The sequence below is a fragment of the Myxocyprinus asiaticus genome, chromosome 6 (assembly GCF_019703515.2).
Source record: "Myxocyprinus asiaticus isolate MX2 ecotype Aquarium Trade chromosome 6, UBuf_Myxa_2, whole genome shotgun sequence".
NCBI classification, from domain to species: Eukaryota; Metazoa; Chordata; class Actinopteri; order Cypriniformes; family Catostomidae; genus Myxocyprinus; species Myxocyprinus asiaticus.
In genome coordinates this window covers 33,446,384-33,467,817 of record NC_059349.1, presented here as the reverse complement: position 1 = coordinate 33,467,817, position 21,434 = coordinate 33,446,384, and the positions used below count along the sequence as shown (strand labels likewise).

Sequence of the window (21,434 nt, the reverse complement as noted above, 5' to 3'; positions counted from 1 at the left end):
CACCACTGAGATACACAGCGTCCACAGAAACAAAGTCTAGCCGTACAGTTTACTGTACTTTCACAGTTTAATTTAATTTATCTGTCTCTGCCATGTCTTCAGGATATACCTGCCAAAGGCAAGTTGCGACGTGTTTGGATTTTAAACTTTAAATATAGTCCAACCAAAAATAAACCCTTGGCATACAGTACAGCCCATTGCTCTGTAGGTTGTTTTTTAATCCACTAGATGGCAGCACTTACTTTATTCATAGTAAATTGCACAATCCCTTATATGTAATATGCATACATTTTAGAAACTTGTAAAAATGTATATATATATTGAATTTTGATGGAGCAACAATTTGAAAGGAAATAATAACAGAAGGATGTTTTGACTAAAATTCATTAAAAAAAAAATTAAACCCCACACTTGGAGTAAAAGGCCCACAGGGGGGTTAAAGTGATAACTTGTAAATATAGAGACATTAATTATAGGGCAAATTTTTTCAACTTAGGCAAATACTTTTGAGACAGTAAGATTATTATTATTATTTTTTTAGTAACAAATTAAGATAAAACTTATTCAAAATAACCACTTCAGAAAAGGGTAAAACATTTTCTGTTCAATTCAGTCACATTTGCCATTTTATAACATCTCCATTGTGATTAGATCAGTCAATCTGAGCCCAATTTTAACATTTTCATAAATCTATTTGCCCCACTTAAGAACAACAGTGTGTTTAAATGGGTTTTTAGCCCCTTCAGCAGGGGTGCTTTTTACCCCAAATACTATCATTTCACTTATTGGACAGTTATTAAAATACTTTTGATTTAATCATATTGAACAAAACTGCAAATGACAATTAAGCATTTTTTCTCAAAATAAATGTGATAATTTCAGGAATTTTCATCACAGCAACATAATTTGCAAGATTTTTTAATAATTATTAAGTATTAGATCAAATGACCTTAAATTCATTCTTTAGACATTGCACACAGTGATCTAATAGATTAGGAATATTTTGCAGTATATGACAAACAGGTGTTTAGGAAAGTACTGTGGTGGTTTTTGTTGCTGTTTAGTATCTGTATATACTATGTAAAGTGCTTTGTTTGAGTAAGTGCTATATAAATGTAACGAAATTGTATTATTATTATTAGTGTTTTGGGAGAAAATAAAATCAAAAGTGCCTTTTACCCATGCAGGGGGCCTTAAGCCCCGTTGTACCCATACATTTATTACAATTCCCTGGTATTATTTATTGATCTTTCCATGGTGCTCTGTTATAAGATACACTGAAACATAGATATACCGAAAAATAATGCCATGTTTTCATTTCTTATCATAATAATATAAAAAAACAACTGCAACAACATAACAGTGCGTCTGCTTTGCCAATGAAGGGGCGTAAAAAGTAAGCAACAGGGAGGGATTAGATCATAAAATGTGAGCAAAGGAGACAGTGTGTCAGGGGTCGTTCACACCAGATGCATTATTGCTGCTGTACGTGCTGTTTTTCAGTTGTTTTTCTATGTATTTAAGCGCTAGACGGACCTATTAAACCAATGTCTTGTCTTGCTGATTTATCTGCGTTTTTAGATGCCGTGTCAGGTTAAAAAGAACGTCTACTTTTAAAACACACCTCGACACACCTGCGTCCTGCTCTAAAGTACGTGTTTGGTGTAAACGGCCCTTAAAGGAATATTCCGGATTCAATAGCCTACAAGTTCAGCTCAGTTGACACACACACACACACACACACACACACACACACACACACACACAATGATTTCCTTTTCTTTAAAAACAAAAAAAGCAGAAATTGAGGTTACAGTGAGACACTTACAATGGAAGTGAATGGGGCCAAATTTTGAAAGGTTTTAAAGCAGAAATGTGAAGCTTATAATTTTATAAAAGCACTTACATTAATTCTTCTGTTAAAACGCATGTATTATTTGAACTTTAATGTTGTTTAAATCTTCATTTTTACTGTAATTTTCGGGTTTGTTAACATCACATCGCTACAGCAACGAAATTGTAAAATTGGCTATAACTTTACACAGAAAAGGTTAGTAAGCGATATTGTCACACTAAAATTCATGTTAAACCACATATTGTTTATGTCTTGTGACTAGACTTTTGAAACAGTGAGTAATTTAACGTTTACTGTTTGGCCCCATTCACTTCCATTGTAAGTGCCTCATTGGAACATAGATTTTTGCTTTTTTAAAGAAAAGGAGGGGAAAGTCAAAATACATATTTTTGTGGAAATCAACATTATGCCACAAATGCTGTCGATTGAGCTTAACTTGTATTGAACCAGGTGTTGTGCCGAATTTTGACCCTGCCAGAATGCGTCTGCCCCTCGCGTGCACGCGCATCATTCCGTTGTTATGCTGGTGCTGCAGCTTGAGCGCTATCCTGTTTACTATATCCGTTAATAAGCTATGTTTTTCCACACAGGTAGCACCAAGAAAGCATAAAATGAACATGGAAGTGTTATCAATGCACACATTAATAAGTAGAAAAGTTCGCATAAAGGATGCACACATTTAGCAGATCGGTTCAACTTAGACAGAAACAGAACTTTTTGTTGCTGTTGACATTTCTTATTAATTCATGTAATGATACATTGACATACAACTCTCACAACTAAACAAAGTGAGAGTATGCCATCTACAGACCTGTTACACTGCAAACATTTAATTGCCTCTTATATATTCCCTTACATTTTGTCTGATTTCCAAATTCTTATGAAACTGTCTGTCTGTATGTATCTTTCTATATACACAGATTTAAAAAAATAATAAATAAAAAAAAGTTGGTATTTTTTATTAATGATATTCATATGTTCAGTAGGCTAAGTGAATAAAACGACACATCCCGTAAATTAATAAGAAAGGTCAACAGCACAAACGTCACATCACCACAGTCTTGGAGTTAAACTCAAGTTTATTTCAATAAGACATTAAAATAGCTTTGCTTTGGCAAAAGGTAAAATCAAAGAGAAATTAGTAAATGTTTCTTTCTGTTTATTAATATATGCTTGGACAACACTTCCATGTTCATTTTATGCTTTCTTGGTGCTACCTGTGTGGAAAAGATCGCTCATTAACGGATATTAAACAGGATAGTGCTCCAGCTGCAGCACCAGCATATCAACGGTATGATGCGCGTGCACGCGAGGGGCAGTCGCATTCTGGCAGAGAATCAGCATTTGGCAAAACAATCTTAATGACTGAGATGAATGATTTTTATTGACATATAGTTTCTTGGTAACGCTGCTCTGTGGTGTGTACTGTGACTTTAAAGGCCGCTCCTCCTCCTCTGCTTTCCTCCGCTGTGGAGGTGCTGAAACGTCGCCTTTCTCGTTTCAGAGCAAGCAGCCATGGCTGAAATAAAGACGGGCATATTTGCCAAAAACGTCCAAAAAAGGCTCAGTCGGGCACAAGAGAAGGTAAGAATCTCAATACTGTCCGAATGGTCAAAGATAAAATAGATTTAATGCTTAGGGGACGTTTGATAAAGGAAAAGTCCGTATTTTGTCTTCGCGGATCTGTCCTGCAGGCGCTCCCGGTAGGAGATTCAGGTGTGCGACTTAACTGAAACATTTCAATTCAGAAGAAAATGATCCATTATTTGTTCGTTTTCAAACCAGCATCTTACATTTTTAGTGCATCACATTTTAAACGTCATATAAAGAAAACATCAGCGCTCAGTTTTGGTTGCAATGTCAGACTGCAATCTTACCCAGAACTGCCATTTAGAAGCGAGGATGAGAAGGTGCTGCATGACAGCAATCCCACTTAACACCTATATATATATATATATATATATATATAGGCTATACGGGCTATTGGTCTTAACTGCTACGTGCTTTCTGAAGGGATACATTATTGATCTCAGTTTGAATACACATCACATAGTAGCGATCTAAGCGCTGTATGACTAGTAGATTATAATGTGTCTCGGATATAGTGACACGTATTACGGGTTGTCATACTGTTATGATCTGCATGCATACCATCATGTTTTTCTGTATCAATCTTCCTCGCATTTCTGACGATGCAATCCATTATTTACCCAAGATTTTGGTTGAAACTGTCATTTTCCTGCAAGGTCAGAAGAAGGGGAGGCGGGGGATGCCCTCGTCTATGCGGTATGAATAGCCTACTACTTGGGGGAGATTTCCGAGTGGCCACGCGATCGGTGAAGGCCTGCTTAATGTGCTTGTTAAGAGACAAGCGGCGATCTCTCCCTGTTTTAAACGAGATATAAATAGCAGAGGAACTGTATGTCGCTTACGATTTTACATTTGACCGCCAGCGGCTTGGTCAATTCAGTATTGGGGTTTGTTGATCGCATTATTGGGGTTTTGCTTCGACAGCCTGTGCACTATTTTGCAATTCGTAGCGAATTGAATATGAAATATCTGTCAGCTCGTGAACTAAAGACGCCTGGTAAACAGAGAACAGTAGTGGTTCTCCCCAACCCTAGCTGAGCTGCAATAAGAGGATTGTTTTTCTTTTAATACCCACGGTTCACTCACAGACTGAGGGCCTGCTGTAATGGAACATCGAAAGTGAAATTCCCAAGAGTTACATGTTTCAGTATCATATAAAAACGATGTCACCTGGTGAGGGTCTTAGAACAAAATATCATAATCATGAAAATCAGAGCATTGGCCTTCTTCTAATATTGTGCAATTTGTCCCCAATTTTTAGTAGCCAACCATCCCATAATTTATGCGTGTCATAATTGTATGAAGAAAAAGCCAATAATTCATCATGGAGCCACACAATTTAAAAAATGGGCTTTCTTGACTGCTCTCTTTTCCTTTCAATGTAACTTGATTCCCTTTAGATGGTTAAGACAAGTACATTTAGAAGCAGGTATACAGTTTAATCCCTCTGGAACAGGAGATCCTGGACAGAGGCAGATAACATGATAAGGGGTGTATAAGAGAACCTTTAATCTGAGTCCTGATAGCGATAAAATACCTTAAAGGGATAGTTCACCCAAAAATGAAAATTTTCCCATCATTTACTTACTCTCATGCATCCCATACGTATATGACTTTCTTGCTTCTGCACAACACAAATGAAGATTTTTAGAAGAATATTTCAGCTCTGTAGGTCCATGCATTGCAAGTAAATGGGTACCAACATTTGTAAGCTCCAAAAATCACATAAAGGCAGCACAAAAGTAATCCAGAAGACTCCAGTGTTTAAATCTATATCTTCAGAAGTGATAGGATAGGTGTGAGTGAGAAACAGATCAGTATTTAAGTCCTTTTTTACTAACAACTCTCCTCCCTGTCCAGTAGGTAGCGATATGCACAAAGAATGCAAATCGGCAAAAATAAAAGAAGAAGAATGTGAAAATGAAAGTGAAAGTAGAGATTGATGGTGAAAAAGTACTTAAATATTGATTTGTTTCTTACTCACATTTACCATATTGCTTCTGAAGACATGGATTTAACCACTGGAGTCATATGAATTACTTTTATGCTGCTTTTATTTGCTTTTTGGAGCCTCAAAATGTTGGAACCCATTCACTTGCATTGTATAGACCTACCAAGCTGAATATTCTTCTAAAAATCTTAGTTTGTGTTCAGCAAAAAAAAAGAAAGTCAAACATATCTGGGATGACATTCATTTTTGGGTGAACTATTCCTTTAAAAATCACTCATCTTTCTATTGCTTTTCGACTCATGAAAATAGTTGCATTGCAGTATTATGACAGTTTGATTATTACAGCACATGAGAGAATTTTACAACTTAAAGTAGTATTGTATATACTAATTGTTTTGAGTTATCAATATTTTCCAATGTTGTTCAATGCCCAAAAGCATCACAAAAGAAACAAGTCATGTAAAGTGATGTATCTTTTGTTTTGCAGGATATTTGCATTGAGATAATGGGAAATCATACAAAATGCACCATTAATTATTTAAGCCTCACTGTTCTATGCGTTATGAAGCAGATTTCCTTCTGCACATTGTTTTGCTGACTAACTCGATTTTTGTATACGTTATAAAATTGAAGATCATTCATCAAAATAAAGCAGAGGACATCGCTTACCTATGTGGATGAGACAAGGTAGAGTTTCTAAGGTAGTGTCTGTTTTCGAGGCCTAAGTTGTGTTAATATTTCATAGGTTGTCCGCTTCTGTTGTATAGGGTTTCCAGGCTGGGCATTGTATCTTAAATTAGTCCCATTTGCCTTTGGCAAAGTCAGACCAGTGTTGATTTTCTGACTCTAGATGTGAGGGTCAGTGTCTTTGGGAGATTAAAAAAAACAAAAATCAAAGCATGTAAACAGATGGTCTTTGTCCTTTGCAGTGGGATACTCATTGCATTACAAAAGCTACCTGAATCTGAATGTTCTCACAGTCTTATATTTAAAATAAGAAAATGTCACATACAGGTACTGATACACTCAGCAGGTACAGTTAGTACTCTTCACTTTCCTTAAATAATTATTTACAGAGAAATTACATCTTAAATGAAATGGTGATAAATGTGCTTTGATGTTTGGAGCAGAGCAAGCAAAATTCTGAACTATTTCACTTTTGGGTTGTAAAAATATTTTTGTGCATTACTAATAATTATAACAAAGCATTACTTCAGTTTACATGGATGTATATCAAACATTGTGATGTGTAATATCCTACTATGTATAATTGGATGTTGACAGGTGCCACAACATGCTACCTATTGATCAATATCAAAGCCCCTTCCAGTAAGCATGTGTGAGTAAATGTGTTACAAAGGAAACATCCAGATGGCAAGTTATCAGCACCCAGGAGCATTGTGGAGCTTTTGTATATGACCTTATTCATATTCATAGGGGGCCGTCTCTGTGGTAACATAGGCCAATGCAACATACTTCCACTTTCACACGTCATGGGAGGAGACGGTCACAGCTATTGTCTTTGGTTTAAATAACACATCATACATGCATGTATACATGTATTTATGCTGTAAATGTAAGTGTAACAGTTGCTAAAACATATTTCCTAAACAAGATTTTCACTGCTGAGTTTCAGCTTAACCCTGAGTCCAGTCGAGTCCCTTTTCAAAAAATATACAGTGAAAAGTTTTGACTTATGTGACAAACATTTTTGACTGATAATATCAGAGATCTTGTCATGTCCCACATTTCAATCTGCTGAGTAGAATCAGAACTAGTGATGCCCAGTTCACAAATAAATCATTCAATTGAGTCAGTTCTTTTCAGCAAATTGGCCAAACAGGTTATCAAAAAGATCTGAATTGATTGGCTGTTCAGTCTGATTCGTTCGTTGGATAAAGTGGATATTTACCTACAGTCAACAAAAGAGTGCGTTATTGAGAGGTAACTTTAAGAAACTTCCATTGGTGCTGTGTCTTGTTAATAAGGGGTTTTTCACACCAAACGTGTTGTTGCGTCCACCCATGCTGTTTTTCCGTTGTTTTCTATTTAAACATGCTAAACAGATGCCTTTGACCATTACATTACCTATAGCTGTGTTTTTGGAGTCTCGTGCAGGAGCGCCTCAATTTTTTTAAAAGTTCTTTTGTCTAGTTAAAAAGAACATCAACTGTTAAAAACGTGTCTCGAGACACCTGTGTTATACTCTTTTCCCTGATAGCACACATACAACACCCAGACGTGTATTTGATGTGTGTGTTTACATCTGGAAGATGTCTATTTTACGTTGTTTGGTCATCTGCCATGTCAATAAGTATGTCTTGGATGTCAGTAAGACATTCAGCAAATTTCTTTGAGACGTTTATGATTAAGAATGATTGTAAATCTGATGGTTTTAAGATGTTAAGCAGATGTTAGATGCTTTCCAGATGAAAAGATCTAAAACAGACATCTTGGAGACGAACGTGTGCTATCTGGGTTTGTTGCACTGCGTTGGTCTGAACAGCAATTGAGGAAAATGTTAACAAATTGAATGTAAATGTTTATATCACTTTCTGCATAAACATTGTCATATTTAATACATTATTGTTTGCTTTTTAGGCCCATTTTAGTTATTGTACAGTTATACTCTATTTTGTAAAGCAGAAATGTTAAATGTTAAAATAATAAATGAGGTTTATTTAATATATGCGCCTATAGTTCTTTAAACTATTTAATACATTCATTAAAAAACTCTTGTCTTAGACTCAGCCTTTACTGGTCTCGACTCGGACTGGGCCCTCTCCGGTCTTGGTCTTGACCCGTACTCGACCTTCTTCTGGTCTTGATTTTTGACTCAAACTCGACCTACGCTGGTCTCGGACTGGACTTGGACTCGGATGAGCTGGTCTCGACTACAACACTGGCCTGTAGTGTACCTTTGTAAGGACATACTACCTTCTGGTTTAACTGTTGAGGTTTAAAAATCCGGAAGGATGTTCGTGAAGCCCTGTGGATTTGTTTGCCAAAGCAAAACATCCATTGCCTTTGTAATAGACTATAAAGGCTCCTATTGTATTACAGTCCAAGGTTCCAGAATGTACCTTGTATATTGTTTACCTGGTATGTACACCTGGTGTATTGAATCAAACAGAAGTTGCATTTTTTGTTTGCAATTGATTGAAATTATTGCAGAGTTTGACTGAGGGCTTGTATATTTGTTTGCGCTTTACTCCTTTTGTACAGGTAAAATACAGGGTATTTGCTCACACATTAACTGTGTTAAGATTTAGTATTAGAAACAAGCAGTGGGATGAAAATTATTTGAAATGTTTGTGCAGGAAGGCATGCATATTTGTTATCTCTCAAAAAATGTGGGGCTATGGATTTATGGATTTAAACTTTATTTAAAATGTACGTAACATTTCCAGAAAGAGTAGGTGTTGGACTGGCTTTTAAATGTTTTATCTAGGTGAGTTCAATTGGAAAAGGCACCTGTCTTGTTCTCTGCCAATTTTTATGTGTTAGTCTCTGTGCGTGGGCAGTGAGTTGGTCATATGACAAAAGTCCTATTCCTCCCCCATTGTCCTCAGCCCTTCTTTGTGTGCATGTCATACCGTCCAGAGGCTTTTCTCTCCTCTCGGTCACCAAACACTGTTAGAGGATTTCCTCATGGGGATTCAATCATGGCTCAGCTGAATCAATGACAATGCTATGTGGACTGGTTGCTTGGTCATCCTTCTAAATGTTTATCTTTACTAACACTGAGAAATGCAAATGAACATGCTGAGAGGCATAAACAGGAAGAGGGATATCCAGATAGACAGGATATCCCGATACTGTATAGAAATCACAGAGACATTTGTAATAGGCTATTATGTCTTTCCTTTGATTTGAACTTTTAGAGTGTTCCCACACTTTTTGACCAATAAATTTGCATGGCTTTTCCTTGATCTTTCCAGTTGTTTACTGGATTTTCATTTTTGAAAACCATTCAAATTTAGATGGATTTGCTAATATCATTCAGACCTATTTGTGAAACATTTCAACTAATTAATTGAAAAGAACTGACTTAAATGAATATTCCGGGTTCAATACAAGTTAAGCTCAATCGACAGCATTTGTGGCATAGTGTTGAGTACCACAAAAAATTATTTCGACTCGTCCCTCCTTTCCTTTTTTTTTATTTTTTTGGATTTTTCCCCCTTTCTCTCTCAATTTGGAATGCCCAATTCCCAATGTACTTTTTAAGTCCTCATGGTCGCGTAGTGATTCGCCTCAGTCCTGATGGCGGAGGACGAATCCCAGTTGCCTCCGCGTCTGAGACCGTCAACCCGTGCATCTTATCACATGGCTTGTTGAGTGTGTTGCCACGGAGACATAGGAGGCTTCACGCCATTCACCGCGGCAGCCACGCTCAACTCACCACGCACCCCACCGAGAACGAACCACATTATGGTGACCACGAGGAGGTTAACCCATGTGACTCTACCCTCCCTAGCAACTGGGCCAATTTGGTTGCTTAGGAGACCTGGCTGGAGTCATTCAGCACGCCCTGGGATTCGAACTAGCAAACTAACGAACTCCAGGGGTGGTCGCCAGCGTCTTTACCACTGAGCTACCCAGGCCCCCGGTCCCTCCTTTTCTTTATAAAAAGCAAAAATGTAAGTTACAGTGAGGCACTTACAATGGAAGTGAATGGAGACAATGAAAGTGAGTGGGGGCCAATTGTTGGAGGGTTTAAAGGCAGAAATGTGAAGCTTATAATTTTATAAATGCACTTAAATTAATTCTTCTGTTAATACTTGTGTATTATTTGAGCCTGAAAGTTGTTTAAATTGTAATTTTACAGTTGTTTTAGGGTTTGTTTACATTACACCATCATGGCAACGAAGTTGTTAAATTGGCTATAACTTTACACAGAAAAGTTTAAGCTTATTGATTGCACTAAAATCATGTTAACACTATACTATACTTTTGAAACTGAGTAATTTAACGTTTACTGATTGGCCCCATTCACTTCCATTGTAAGTGCCTCACTTGAACCCAGATTTGTGCTTTTTTTAAAGAAAAGGAGGGGAAAGTCAAAAATAATTTTTGTGGTAATCAGCATTATGCCACAAATGCTGTCGATTGAGCTTAACTTGTATTGAACATGGAATATTACTTTTAAAGAATGATTTGCTCAAAAGTCAGACTTTACTATGGCTTGTGAGCAAGTTTTACTCTACACAAGCCATTTTTTAGCTATTTCTCAATATTAGAGAACTAACTAGAAAAATGTAAATTAACTATAAATTATCCAATTAAGAAATTATTAAAGTTGTAAATGTGTTTATAATTGTTTATTAAACATTTATTATTTTATCCTGACCTTCACTGAGGTAAAGATTTTATTACAATTATTTAAAAAAGTAAGAATTTGTCTAAAAGGACTGCAATTGCAACCAAATATTTTTCTGTGACCCCTTGGGCTCTCTCCATACAGGTTCTGCAGAAGTTGGGAAAGGCAGATGAGACAAAAGATGAACAGTTTGAGCAGTGTGTGCAGAACTTCAAAAGACAGGAGGTAAGTTAAATCTGATCAACTAAGCTCGGCTGGTTTTGGATTGGTACCCTTTGGTTGGTTGCTTTTCAGGGTTGATTTTCCCACCAGCAGCAGAGATCCACATTGTGCTCCACCAGTACAAAAACACAAAAAACAAAACAAAAACTCTGTTGTCTTTTAATCTGTGATTATAAATTGCTTTTAAATGAAAACAGTCAATATTAGTGAAATCATTTACACATTCTTTAAGATTTCTGTGTACAAATGGGATAAAGACCATGAAGGTGTACCTGCATTTTGTCTTTGCTGTGAAAGACAACTAAATGATTCTCATTAATGATGTCACTACAAAGCTTCAAGGCCACAGTACTATAAAGACCCTGGCAGGGCAAAGGCGCGGGAACAAATTTTTGGCAAGGGGTGCAGCAGTTTAGGTGAACGATATACACATCATGCAAGCGCAACGCAGGCATCAGAGAACCATGTCTCCCTGGGGATCATGTCTATTACCACACACACACACACACACACACACACACACACACACACACACACACACACACATGTTGGTGTGGCTATCCTTATGAGGTCTCTCCATAGACATAATGATTTTTATACTGTACAAACTATAGATTCTATCCTCTAACCTTAACCCTAACCCTACCCTTAAACCTAACCCTCACAAAAAACGTTCTTCATTTTTACATTTTCTATAAAACATAATTTAGTGTGTTTTTTATGCGATTTGAATAATTATGGCTGAATTATGGACACTAGAAATGTCCTCATAAACCATATTTATAGCATAATACTCTTGTAATTACCAGTTTGTAACCTAAACAAATTGTCCTCGTAAACCACCCAAACCCGCCCACACACACACACACACACACACACACACACACACACAAAACGCAATGGAATGTTTTCACCAGCAATTAAGTAATTCAGTAAGCCAGCCAAGGCATTATTTACATTCTATCAAGATCAAAACTGTTGTCGTGTCAGTGTGAATGAGAAATAACCATAAAACACAATATAATTGTTCAGACAAAATAGAATGAACCCATATTCTAAAATATTAAGTAATTAAGATATATTCTACCTGTTACTTTTAGACCCCAAATTTGGCCTTGTGCTTAGGGGTTTTGCTAATAAATGTCTTCATGAGATTTTCAGTTTCCAAAGTGTCAAAAATCTCCGTGTCTATGTGCATTAATCTAGCAATTATACAGGGATGAATAAGTGAGGAATACAACAACAACACAAGCGATCCATTTTAAACACAAAGTTAGGGACACAGTCCATTGTTCAGAGGTTTTAGTGCCATCCGTAGGGTGACGAAACACGAGATCACTAAAGCTCTGTACTGTTTTTTTTATTTTTATAATTTAAAAGGATGAGTTTACACATGAGTAAAGCACAATATTCTTCTGAAGCAAAAAACTTAAGACTGAGGATTGATTAATTTGTTTTTATTCATATAAACTGTAATATTACACTACAATATTTATTATTAAACACAGTAATTATACAATAACACAATTTAATCTTAATTTATTGTCAAATTACTGCTTCATTGTTAACAATCACTTTTTTTTTTTGCTTTTTATTTTTTATTTTTTTGCTTTTGTGGAAATAAAAAAAAAAAGGGAAATTAAAAATGTTGCTATCCAACCCAAGGGCTCTCTTCAGTTCGGCAGGGCCCTGCCCACAAGCATGACAAATCTCTCTGTAACGGGACGCTATTTTTATTACTTTTAGATATACTGAAAGCGAAAATTTTATAATATATACTGCAAAAATACAATTAAATATATGAAATCTTGTTGATACTCTTTGCCAGTCTTGCTCACTAGGGGGTGCTTCTTTTTTCTCTCTTTCTCAAGAAATCTGTGGACTATTGTGGTAAACTCATTAGATAACAGAACTTTGCAGGTGTAGCATGTTCATAAACAAAGGGATAGTTATGTAGGTCTAATTACTGCACAATTTTACACGGCATTCCATCAATAGTTCTATAATTAAGAGCAGTTTGTCTCAAATAATTCTATTAGTTTGATAATATGAAAAGCTTGTATGGTATTAAGAAAACTGGAATTTGTGTGATATGGCTGTGAAGAAAGATAGGGAGAGAAATGTGTAGTTCTTGAGGAAGCTTGTGTTTGCTGAAGAAAAAGCAACAGTCTAATCCCACCCTCTCCACCTTTCCTCACTAATCCTGATTAGACTGCTTTATGCTCCAGTGTGCCAGTGCTTCCAGAAAAACTCTCCCCTCATTTCCTTCCTTTTCTCTCCCCACTCCTCCTCTCATTCCCCCATTTTTTACTTTTCCCATGCTATTAAAGAGATAGTGCATCCAAATATAATTTTTTTTTTTGTCATCATTTACTAACCCTTGGGTTGTTCCAAACATGATTGACATTCTGTCTAGCATTAAACAAGTAGTAATCTATAAGAATGTCCAAGCTGTTCTTTTCCACTCAGTGAAAGTGAGAGGTGACTATGGCTGTTCCTAGTCCACATCCACTTTCGTTGCATGGAAAAGAGCATCTTGAACATTCTGCTAAATATCTAATTTTGTGTTACATGGAAGGAAGAACGTCATATGGGTTTGAAATGACACGAGGGTGAGTAAATAATAACAGAATTTTCAATTTTGAGTGACCTATACCTTTAACTCTCTTGGGACTGGTTTATGTAGTCTTTTGGGCTGTACTCATGGTTGGATTGTGCAGAGCGGTGTACGGTACATGTAGAATGAATCGGTCCAATATCAAATTCGCTGAGTCAGAGTCAACCACATACAGCTGCAAGATACTTGTCACAGCCAAAATTGAACCCACACACCATATGCTGCCAGTCTGGCTCATTCTCCTCTTATAAAACACTCCATGGAGCCACATCAACTGCAATAAGATCCTACACATCTATTCCCTGCAACAGGACCTGTGAAATTCTATACATCAAAGTGACGCTGGCTAATTACAGTGACCACAAAATACACTTCAGGGTTGTGCCAACCAGACTCACTTCATTGAATGTTAAACAACCTCATCCCATTACTCCAGTCAAGCTTAAAAACAATTTTGATATAAATAAATAAATAAATAAAAATAACACAGCCATCTGCTAGAGGCAACAAGATACCACAAATTAAGATGTCTTCCAAAAGCAACACCAGCATCTGTAACAACATGTTTCTTACTTTCTCTAATGCAAAGTGAGAGATTCTCCATGATATCTCTAATGGAAAATATTAATTTATGCATCATTTTGACATATATTTCAGACTGCTGCGTATATGAGATGCATTGTTCAACCACATTCTGGAAAGCAAGATTGTTTAAGATCGAGAAAGATAGAGTTTGCCATCTGGGCTTTTCATTTCATTTCAAGCCTCCTTACAACCCCTTGCTGCCTCAGAATTACTGGGCCTAGTGTAGAGTGCAGAGAATGAAATGGCTTCCATTTGCAGCATTGACTGGAGAGCTTGTTGTGATAGTCTTTTTTTTTTTTTAGACCGCCTGCATGTTTCAATGCAATGCAATGATTTCAGCACCATGGACAGCAACTGTTTCCATTGTTTGAAACTCTAGTTATGATATTATTTCCAGTGACAAGACCTTATGAAGAGGTTTTACTGAGATTATAGATTTACTTCAACTATTAAATTATAACTGTGCTCGGACACAAACATAATATTTATTTAATGAATAAATGATACAGCCAAATCACAGTCAAATCACAGCCAAATCAAATGCTGATATTTAGTACAACAGCATGATTGCGAGTGTAATTGCTTTTATAGGAACCTATCATATCCATGATGCGGGAAACACGGACAGAATCGTGGATCCCAGTCATTAAAAAGAAATAATGGAATTTTACATATTTGGGATGAATTGAATGAATGAATGGCTGAATTTTTAGTAAATAAATATACAGTCTGCATGTGCTGCACACTCCAAAGTGATCTTTGAAGCTGGTTGCTCATACACTAAAAACGCCTCATCTTAAGCATTATGTGCACTCTGTGTGTAGATGACAGAGAACAGAGCACTCATTAACCTTAAAGTGTGCAGCACATGCAGACTATATAAGTGTATATAATTAAACTGCAGCCTTTTGTAGTTTAATAAGCACATAATGCTTATACAGAGGTGAGAAGCTGTCATCACAAACATACAAACTTAAGTGCTTCATTCGACTTTCCACAAAAAATAAAAGCTCAATTTGTCAAGACGTGTGAAATTGAAGAAATTGCAACAAAAATATATTACCACTATATAGTACAATGTAATATTCAATGTAGTAATAAATAATAATGTCAGTAATAAATAATATTAATAACTTGGATTGTGCTGTGAAGATCTGTATAGAAATACTTAATTTGATAAAAAATGATGCAATGGTATGGTAAAAAGTGATTGATTTGACTGAAGTTCTGTGAATTCATTTGATCAGACAGTTTTAATGATAAACTATAATTACACTTTAAAAAATGGACTTCAGAAAAAATAAAACGGAAAACACAGAATTTGGGAAAAAATCAAATGGTCAAATGATTTCTTAGGGCCCTACAGTACTTTCATACAGCTGTGCATTTCAGTTCAATTGAAGAAATAAATATATTGAGTAACTTACATTTCATACTAAATATAGCCAGTCAAGTTTTATGGGTCACCAAGAAACACACAGAGTATGTGAGTGTAGTGGAACAACAGCAGTTTCCCCTCCCCGCTCAAAGCATTCTGTAATCACTCCACTCAAGTGCCACTCTAGGTTTTCCATTTCCCGCTTCCCATTCTGCTTTCCACTTCACACCACTCACATACTCTGGTCTGGAATGCCACAAACATGGACAAGCGGAGTGATACAAATAGTGAAATGCCCTAGTGCTATACTAAAAACACTGCCTAGCCAAAAGAAAAGTCACCGTTTGGATTTAAATAATCAGATACTTAAGAGCATATGATTGGATCTTTATCGCAGTGATTAATATGTTTCAGCTGGCAACAATTTTTTCAACCCTAACTGATGCACTGTGTAGCTTCTTATTTCTTAAACAACCATGTCGGAAGACGTATCCCGTTTCAGAAGGGGCAAATTATTGGCTTGCATCAAGCAAAGAAAACAACTAAGGAGATTGCTGAAATCACTGGAATTGGGTTAAGAACTTTCCAACGCATTATTAAAACCTGGAAGGAGGTCATTCTTGTGTGCATAATGACACCAAATGAATAAAAAACACACAAATATAGTGACCCGCGTTGTGTTCTCCATCATGGGCACGTTTGTGATGGCGCAAGTTGTCGATGGAAATGCACCGGGTTGGACAGAATCTGAAACCAGAAAAATTATGCGGGGGGGCGCTGGGAATGATCACACTCGGATTTGGACCACAGCAAGCGTGCCCAGTATGAAAACCACCTTAGGGGCCATTTACACCAAACACGTTTTTGCATTCTTCTGCACTGTTTTTCTGTTGTTTTTAGATGGTGTGTTAAGTTAAAAAGAATGTTAAAAACATGCCTCGAGATATTTGGCTTCTGCTCTTTTCATGGCACTGCATCTATGGCTTTTTTTTTTTTTTTTGTGCTAGGATGTGTTCAGTGTAAACAGCCGCTTAGAATGGGGCTTGTCCATATCAGATTAGAGGACCGGAACTAACTGTTGTATAATTGCATGTAAAACTATTGTCATTTTCAGCAAAAATTCCTTGGTTAACCTGTGATAGATATCTTGTGTCTGACGTGCTGAAAATAAAACCTGCTGTTGATAGATGATTAATAAAAGTCAATATAATGTAATTGTTGCATGTCTCTTTGTGTGTTTTAATACCTCATGTGATGAATAGAAAATGACAACGAATCTCCTCTTTTATGTTCTGATCCATAGACTGAGGGCTCTAGGCTACAGAGGGAGATGAAGGCTTACATAGCAGCTGTGAAAGGTCAACTATTGCAAAACACACATACAAGTACATACTGTACACATGCTTCCTGAAAACTGAACAGACTTCTCTCTTTATTATGATTGCAGGGATGCAGCAGGCTTCTATGAATTTGACAGAGTCATTACATGAAGTCTATGAGCCTGACTGGCACGGCAAGGATGACGTCATGACCATTGGAAAGGTAGCCAGAATTATAGCTGTCTTTGCTGTGTTGCCTGTGAGTTAAAACTGTAAAACGCTGCAATGCAGTCCATTATACAAATGGCTTAAAACTGAGCATTTTCAAAATGACAGGGCAAAATGATGTCCAGGTATCTGAAAATATAAGTAATTGCATATGTAAAACTGCATCAAAAGAGCTGCTAAAAGATCAGGGCCTGTATTCACAAAGATTTTTATCTTACCACTAAGAGTTCTCCAGAGAGTTCCTAGCTAAGAGTTTCTGCTTAAAACCTATTAAAAAAACTGCTAAGAGCAAGTTTTACAAAGGAAATCTAAAGGTAAGAGTAAGCCTGTCAGGATCCTGCCACTTTGTCAGTCATGCTTATAGTGGTGACAGGATTCTGACACCCAGGTTCTGTGATTGTGTTTTCATGTTCGGAGCATGGTGTCTGGGTCCTGACTCTTCAGTCTAGTTCAGTTTCAGTTCTGGGTCGGGATCCGGACACTCATGCTCCATATCTTGTCTTTAGTGAGTGCATGGCTTCGGTTTCGGTCCTCTTGCCATGCACTGTTCTGTCAGTCTTGTGTGTTGTTGAGTGCACATGGCTTTGTTTGGTCCTTCATCACCATGTGCACTCGTGTCTGTTGTAGTCTCGTGTATTAGCACACTTTGTGTTTGTCTGCCACGTGTTTTCCTGACCCCACCTCCTTGTTATCATTATCCCTCTCCCTCTCTAGTACTTGTTATTTTAACTGCCTTCACCTTTTCCTCATGCACTTTGCCTCTATATATTGTGCAATCTTCCCTCTTGTATTTGTCAGATCATTTTGTGAGTTTGTTGGTTTGTTTTTTTTTTTTGTTCCTGTCATGGTCCTGTTTCCGGTCAGTTCCTGCTAGTATCTTTTTCTGGTTTACGTTTTGTTTGTTCCTCTGCCCCGTGAGAGTTTTTGTTTGTTTGTTTTCTGTTGTTTAATAAAATCATTTCTTCACTCATTCCTGCATTTGGGACCTAATTCCTGCTAATTCCATGACAAGCTGAGTTGACCTTGATGCTATGGATGATGTCACATTCTATGAATGCTCTGTCTTAAATTACTTCACCCTAAATAGTAGGCTAATAGGTTCTGTAAATAATTTGCTCAAAACATTTAACTCCATTGTAATTGTGTTGTTTCAGTTCATGGGAGAGGTAATTGCATTCCAAACTAAGTTAACAATAATGAAATCACCTTCGCATTTTTTAAAAGGTAAATGTCTTTACAGTTTTTGAATACATTGACTCGATTGCGACGTGGATTGACAACATCAGCCATGCTTCGGCTTGTTTGTAATTAACTTTTAGGGATTTCTCAGGATGTCATCTATGGATTAGGAGCTACTTTTAGCCTTAAAATGCTCCATGAAATACTCTTAGATTAAAAATTTACAAGTCCTAAAATTAGGAGTAACATCTATAATATTTAGGAGTTGCTCCTAAATTTAAGAGTTAGGAGCTACTTTTAGCCTTAAAGGGAAAGTTCACCCAAAAATGAAAATTCTCTCATCATTTACGTACGCTCATGCCATCTCAGATGTGTATGACTTTCTTTCTTCTGCTGAACACACAAAAAAGATTTTTAGAATAATATCTCAGCTCTGTAGGTCCATACAATGCAAGTAAATGGTGTCCAGAGCTTTGAAGCTCCAAAAATAACATAAAAGCAGCATAGAAGTAATCCATAAAATGGTTAAGTGGTTAAATACTAAAAATCTTTGTGTTCTGCAGAATAAATTCATACATATCTGGGATGGCATGAAAGTGAGTAAATGATGAGAGAATTTTCATTTTTGGGTGAACTATCCTTAAAGATTTTTTTGTGAATACGGGCCCTGGTGTTTGAGAACAAGCAAGAGGTTTTCACAGTACACACACAAGTCAGCTGAGGGATTTGTACTCAGTACCTGAGCAAGAGCTAAAATACTGTACCTTGTAGGGAAAAGGGGGTCAAATCACTTAGCCGTTATGACTCTTTTATGAAGCTTATGCATATGATTTTCATTGACAACTTACAGGATAGATTCAGAAGGGGCCATGCATACTGGCCCCCATACAGGGAATTTAATAACTTCCATCACAGCTTGTACGTATGACATAATATTCAGAGAAAATAACTTAAAATGGGTGCTATGGCCTTTTTGCTACTAAAGAAGAATTTAAGCAGAGAGGTGTTCATCTAATTTTTGAATTTATTGTAAAGGGAATCATTACTGAGAGTATAAACAGCATGAAAATTAACTTAAATTGATATGCCAGCTTATTTATATGTCTGCCTACCTGAATACAGCAAACACAGTCTAAAAACTGTCCCTTCCTCCCATAACAATTTCCTCTTTCTGCCTCAATAAAACAGGTAAACCTTATAGGTGAGCATATTAACATTGTTCTATTAATTAACAAATGTATAATATAACACAATACAATATAATGTAATGTAATATAGTATAATATAATGTAATGTAATGTAATGTAATATAATATAATATAATATAAAACAGCAGAGAAAGAATGTTCTCCTCATAAAGATGACTTTTTATACTGGTAGGGATGCCATGGAAATAAGTTCATATGAAAATTATGATGGTTGGATAAACCAAGGAAAAACCAGACCTTAAAGTCTGTCTTTCTATCAACTGGCACATGGATGATGTTTTTTGAGGGAGGGAGCTATTAATAGTGTATAATGACATATGTCATTTTTAGAATGGGCGTGTGGCTATGACTCAACACTGTCCTTAGAGAATTAATTTCATTTACCCAAGGACTCTAATGTTTTCACGAGTGCTCTGTTTACTGGCAACTCTCTGATGGGGAGCAAAATGAATTCAGCTTCCACTATTTGATTTGAAGAGCATCCCCTGTGAATGAGAATGAGCCTAATTAGATTTTAATTTCACTGCTGCTGAATCATAAATCCAGCACCTATAAAGTCATCTGTTTATGTTGCAGGAGGAGAAGCAGCTGAGTTACAGAATAGCATTTAACGTGGTTTATAGATTCTTTCTTTAGCATCGTCTCTTTTTCTTCCTGCAGTAATCCACAGCTCTGTTTAAGTCAACATGAAATCAAACTTGACCTGTTTTAATGCATGTTTCTGGTGTTATTGTGAATGATTCATCTGTGCACATTCCAAATAAAAAATTAATTATTTGTTATCTTTAGTCACATCCTCTGTCTATTGGATAATGTTAACCAACAGCCAAATAGCTATTAAGTTTTGGCTATTGGTTTTATCAAACTTGCATTCAGGTCTGGCTCCATTCTGGTATAGAACTTTTTGGATCTAATCAATTCCCAACGGATAAAATCAAGTCCTGTCCTAAATTTTTTTTCCTGTTGAATATCCAGTTTCACTCAGAAATACATCAAATTATTGAAGTAAAATGGGTTTCGAACAGTGTTTCACATTGACTTTAAAGGAATAGTTCATCCAAAAATAAAAATTCCGTCATCACAAATCCTCATGTTGTTCCAAACCCATATCACTTTCTGTCATTCCCTGGAACACAAAAGTAGATGTTTGGTAGAATGTGAGTGGAAAAAAGATGCAATAAAAATGAATGGTGACTGAGGTTAACATTCTGCCTATGGAAGAAAGAAATCAGACGTGTTTGAGGGTGAGTAAATGATGACAGAATTTTCATTTTTGGTTGAACTATCCTTTTAAGTCATGGTTGTCGAAGGCACCCAGTTAATCTAATTGATGGCTGTCCTGTCTCCTCTTCAGAACTGTGATGCTTTGTGGGAGGACTTCCATCAGAAGCTAGTGGACTCCACTCTCGACACATTGGAAACATATTTGACACAGTTCCCAGATCTCAAGGTGCCAATGACATTTTACTCCTGTTTCATTATTTTAAAAGGATGGATTGTTCATATTTTGCCTCCCATCAGCCAAATTGTTTAAACTGATGTATGTGCCAGCACAGTGCTGTAAATAACTGCAAAATGTATTTGACTAAAGGGTAACCTTAGTAACCACAAGTGTTTTTCCCTCCCTCAAGGTGCGTGTAGCGAAGAGAAGCAGGAAGTTAATTGACTATGACAGTGCAAGGCACCATCTTGAGACCCTTCAGACATCAACCATGAGGAATGAGAAAAAAATAGCAAAAGTAAATTGCTCTTCTCTGTTTACTCTTCAACTTGTTTGTGTTGTGATTGCATTTATGTATCATTGAAATGTTCTGAACAGGGCTGTAACCACCAAAGAGATTGAAGGGGATGCACCTACCCACATATATTATCTAATCTAACAGATTAGCAGTCGATCAATATGGCTTTTTCAATGGCCAATTCTTAATTTTACCTATGGTCCCCCCTAACCTTGTATATTTGGTTACACCCCTGGTTTC

The 21,434-nt window shown here is 36.6% G+C and overlaps 1 protein-coding gene across 8 annotated transcripts in view; it reads left to right on the top strand.

The window, feature by feature from the left end:
- The first annotated feature begins 3,217 nt into the window (after positions 1-3,217).
- The window catches only part of LOC127442188 (amphiphysin-like), a 40,738-nt gene continuing 22,521 nt past the window's right edge, over positions 3,218-21,434 (top strand). For 3 of the 8 annotated variants that reach the window (XM_051700036.1, XM_051700034.1, XM_051700033.1), the window contains exons 1-6: positions 3,219-3,439; positions 10,864-10,944; positions 16,825-16,879; positions 16,969-17,063; positions 20,810-20,905; positions 21,087-21,194. In XM_051700036.1, coding sequence (XP_051555996.1) covers positions 3,371-3,439; positions 10,864-10,944; positions 16,825-16,879; positions 16,969-17,063; positions 20,810-20,905; positions 21,087-21,194 — 504 coding nt within the window. In that variant the 5' untranslated portion in view covers positions 3,219-3,370. Of the gene's footprint in view, positions 3,440-10,863; positions 10,945-16,824; positions 16,880-16,968; positions 17,064-20,809; positions 20,906-21,086; positions 21,195-21,434 lie in introns of all 8 variants that reach the window. The other 5 variants (XM_051700035.1, XM_051700032.1, XM_051700039.1 and 2 more) reach the window with 3 other exon arrangements.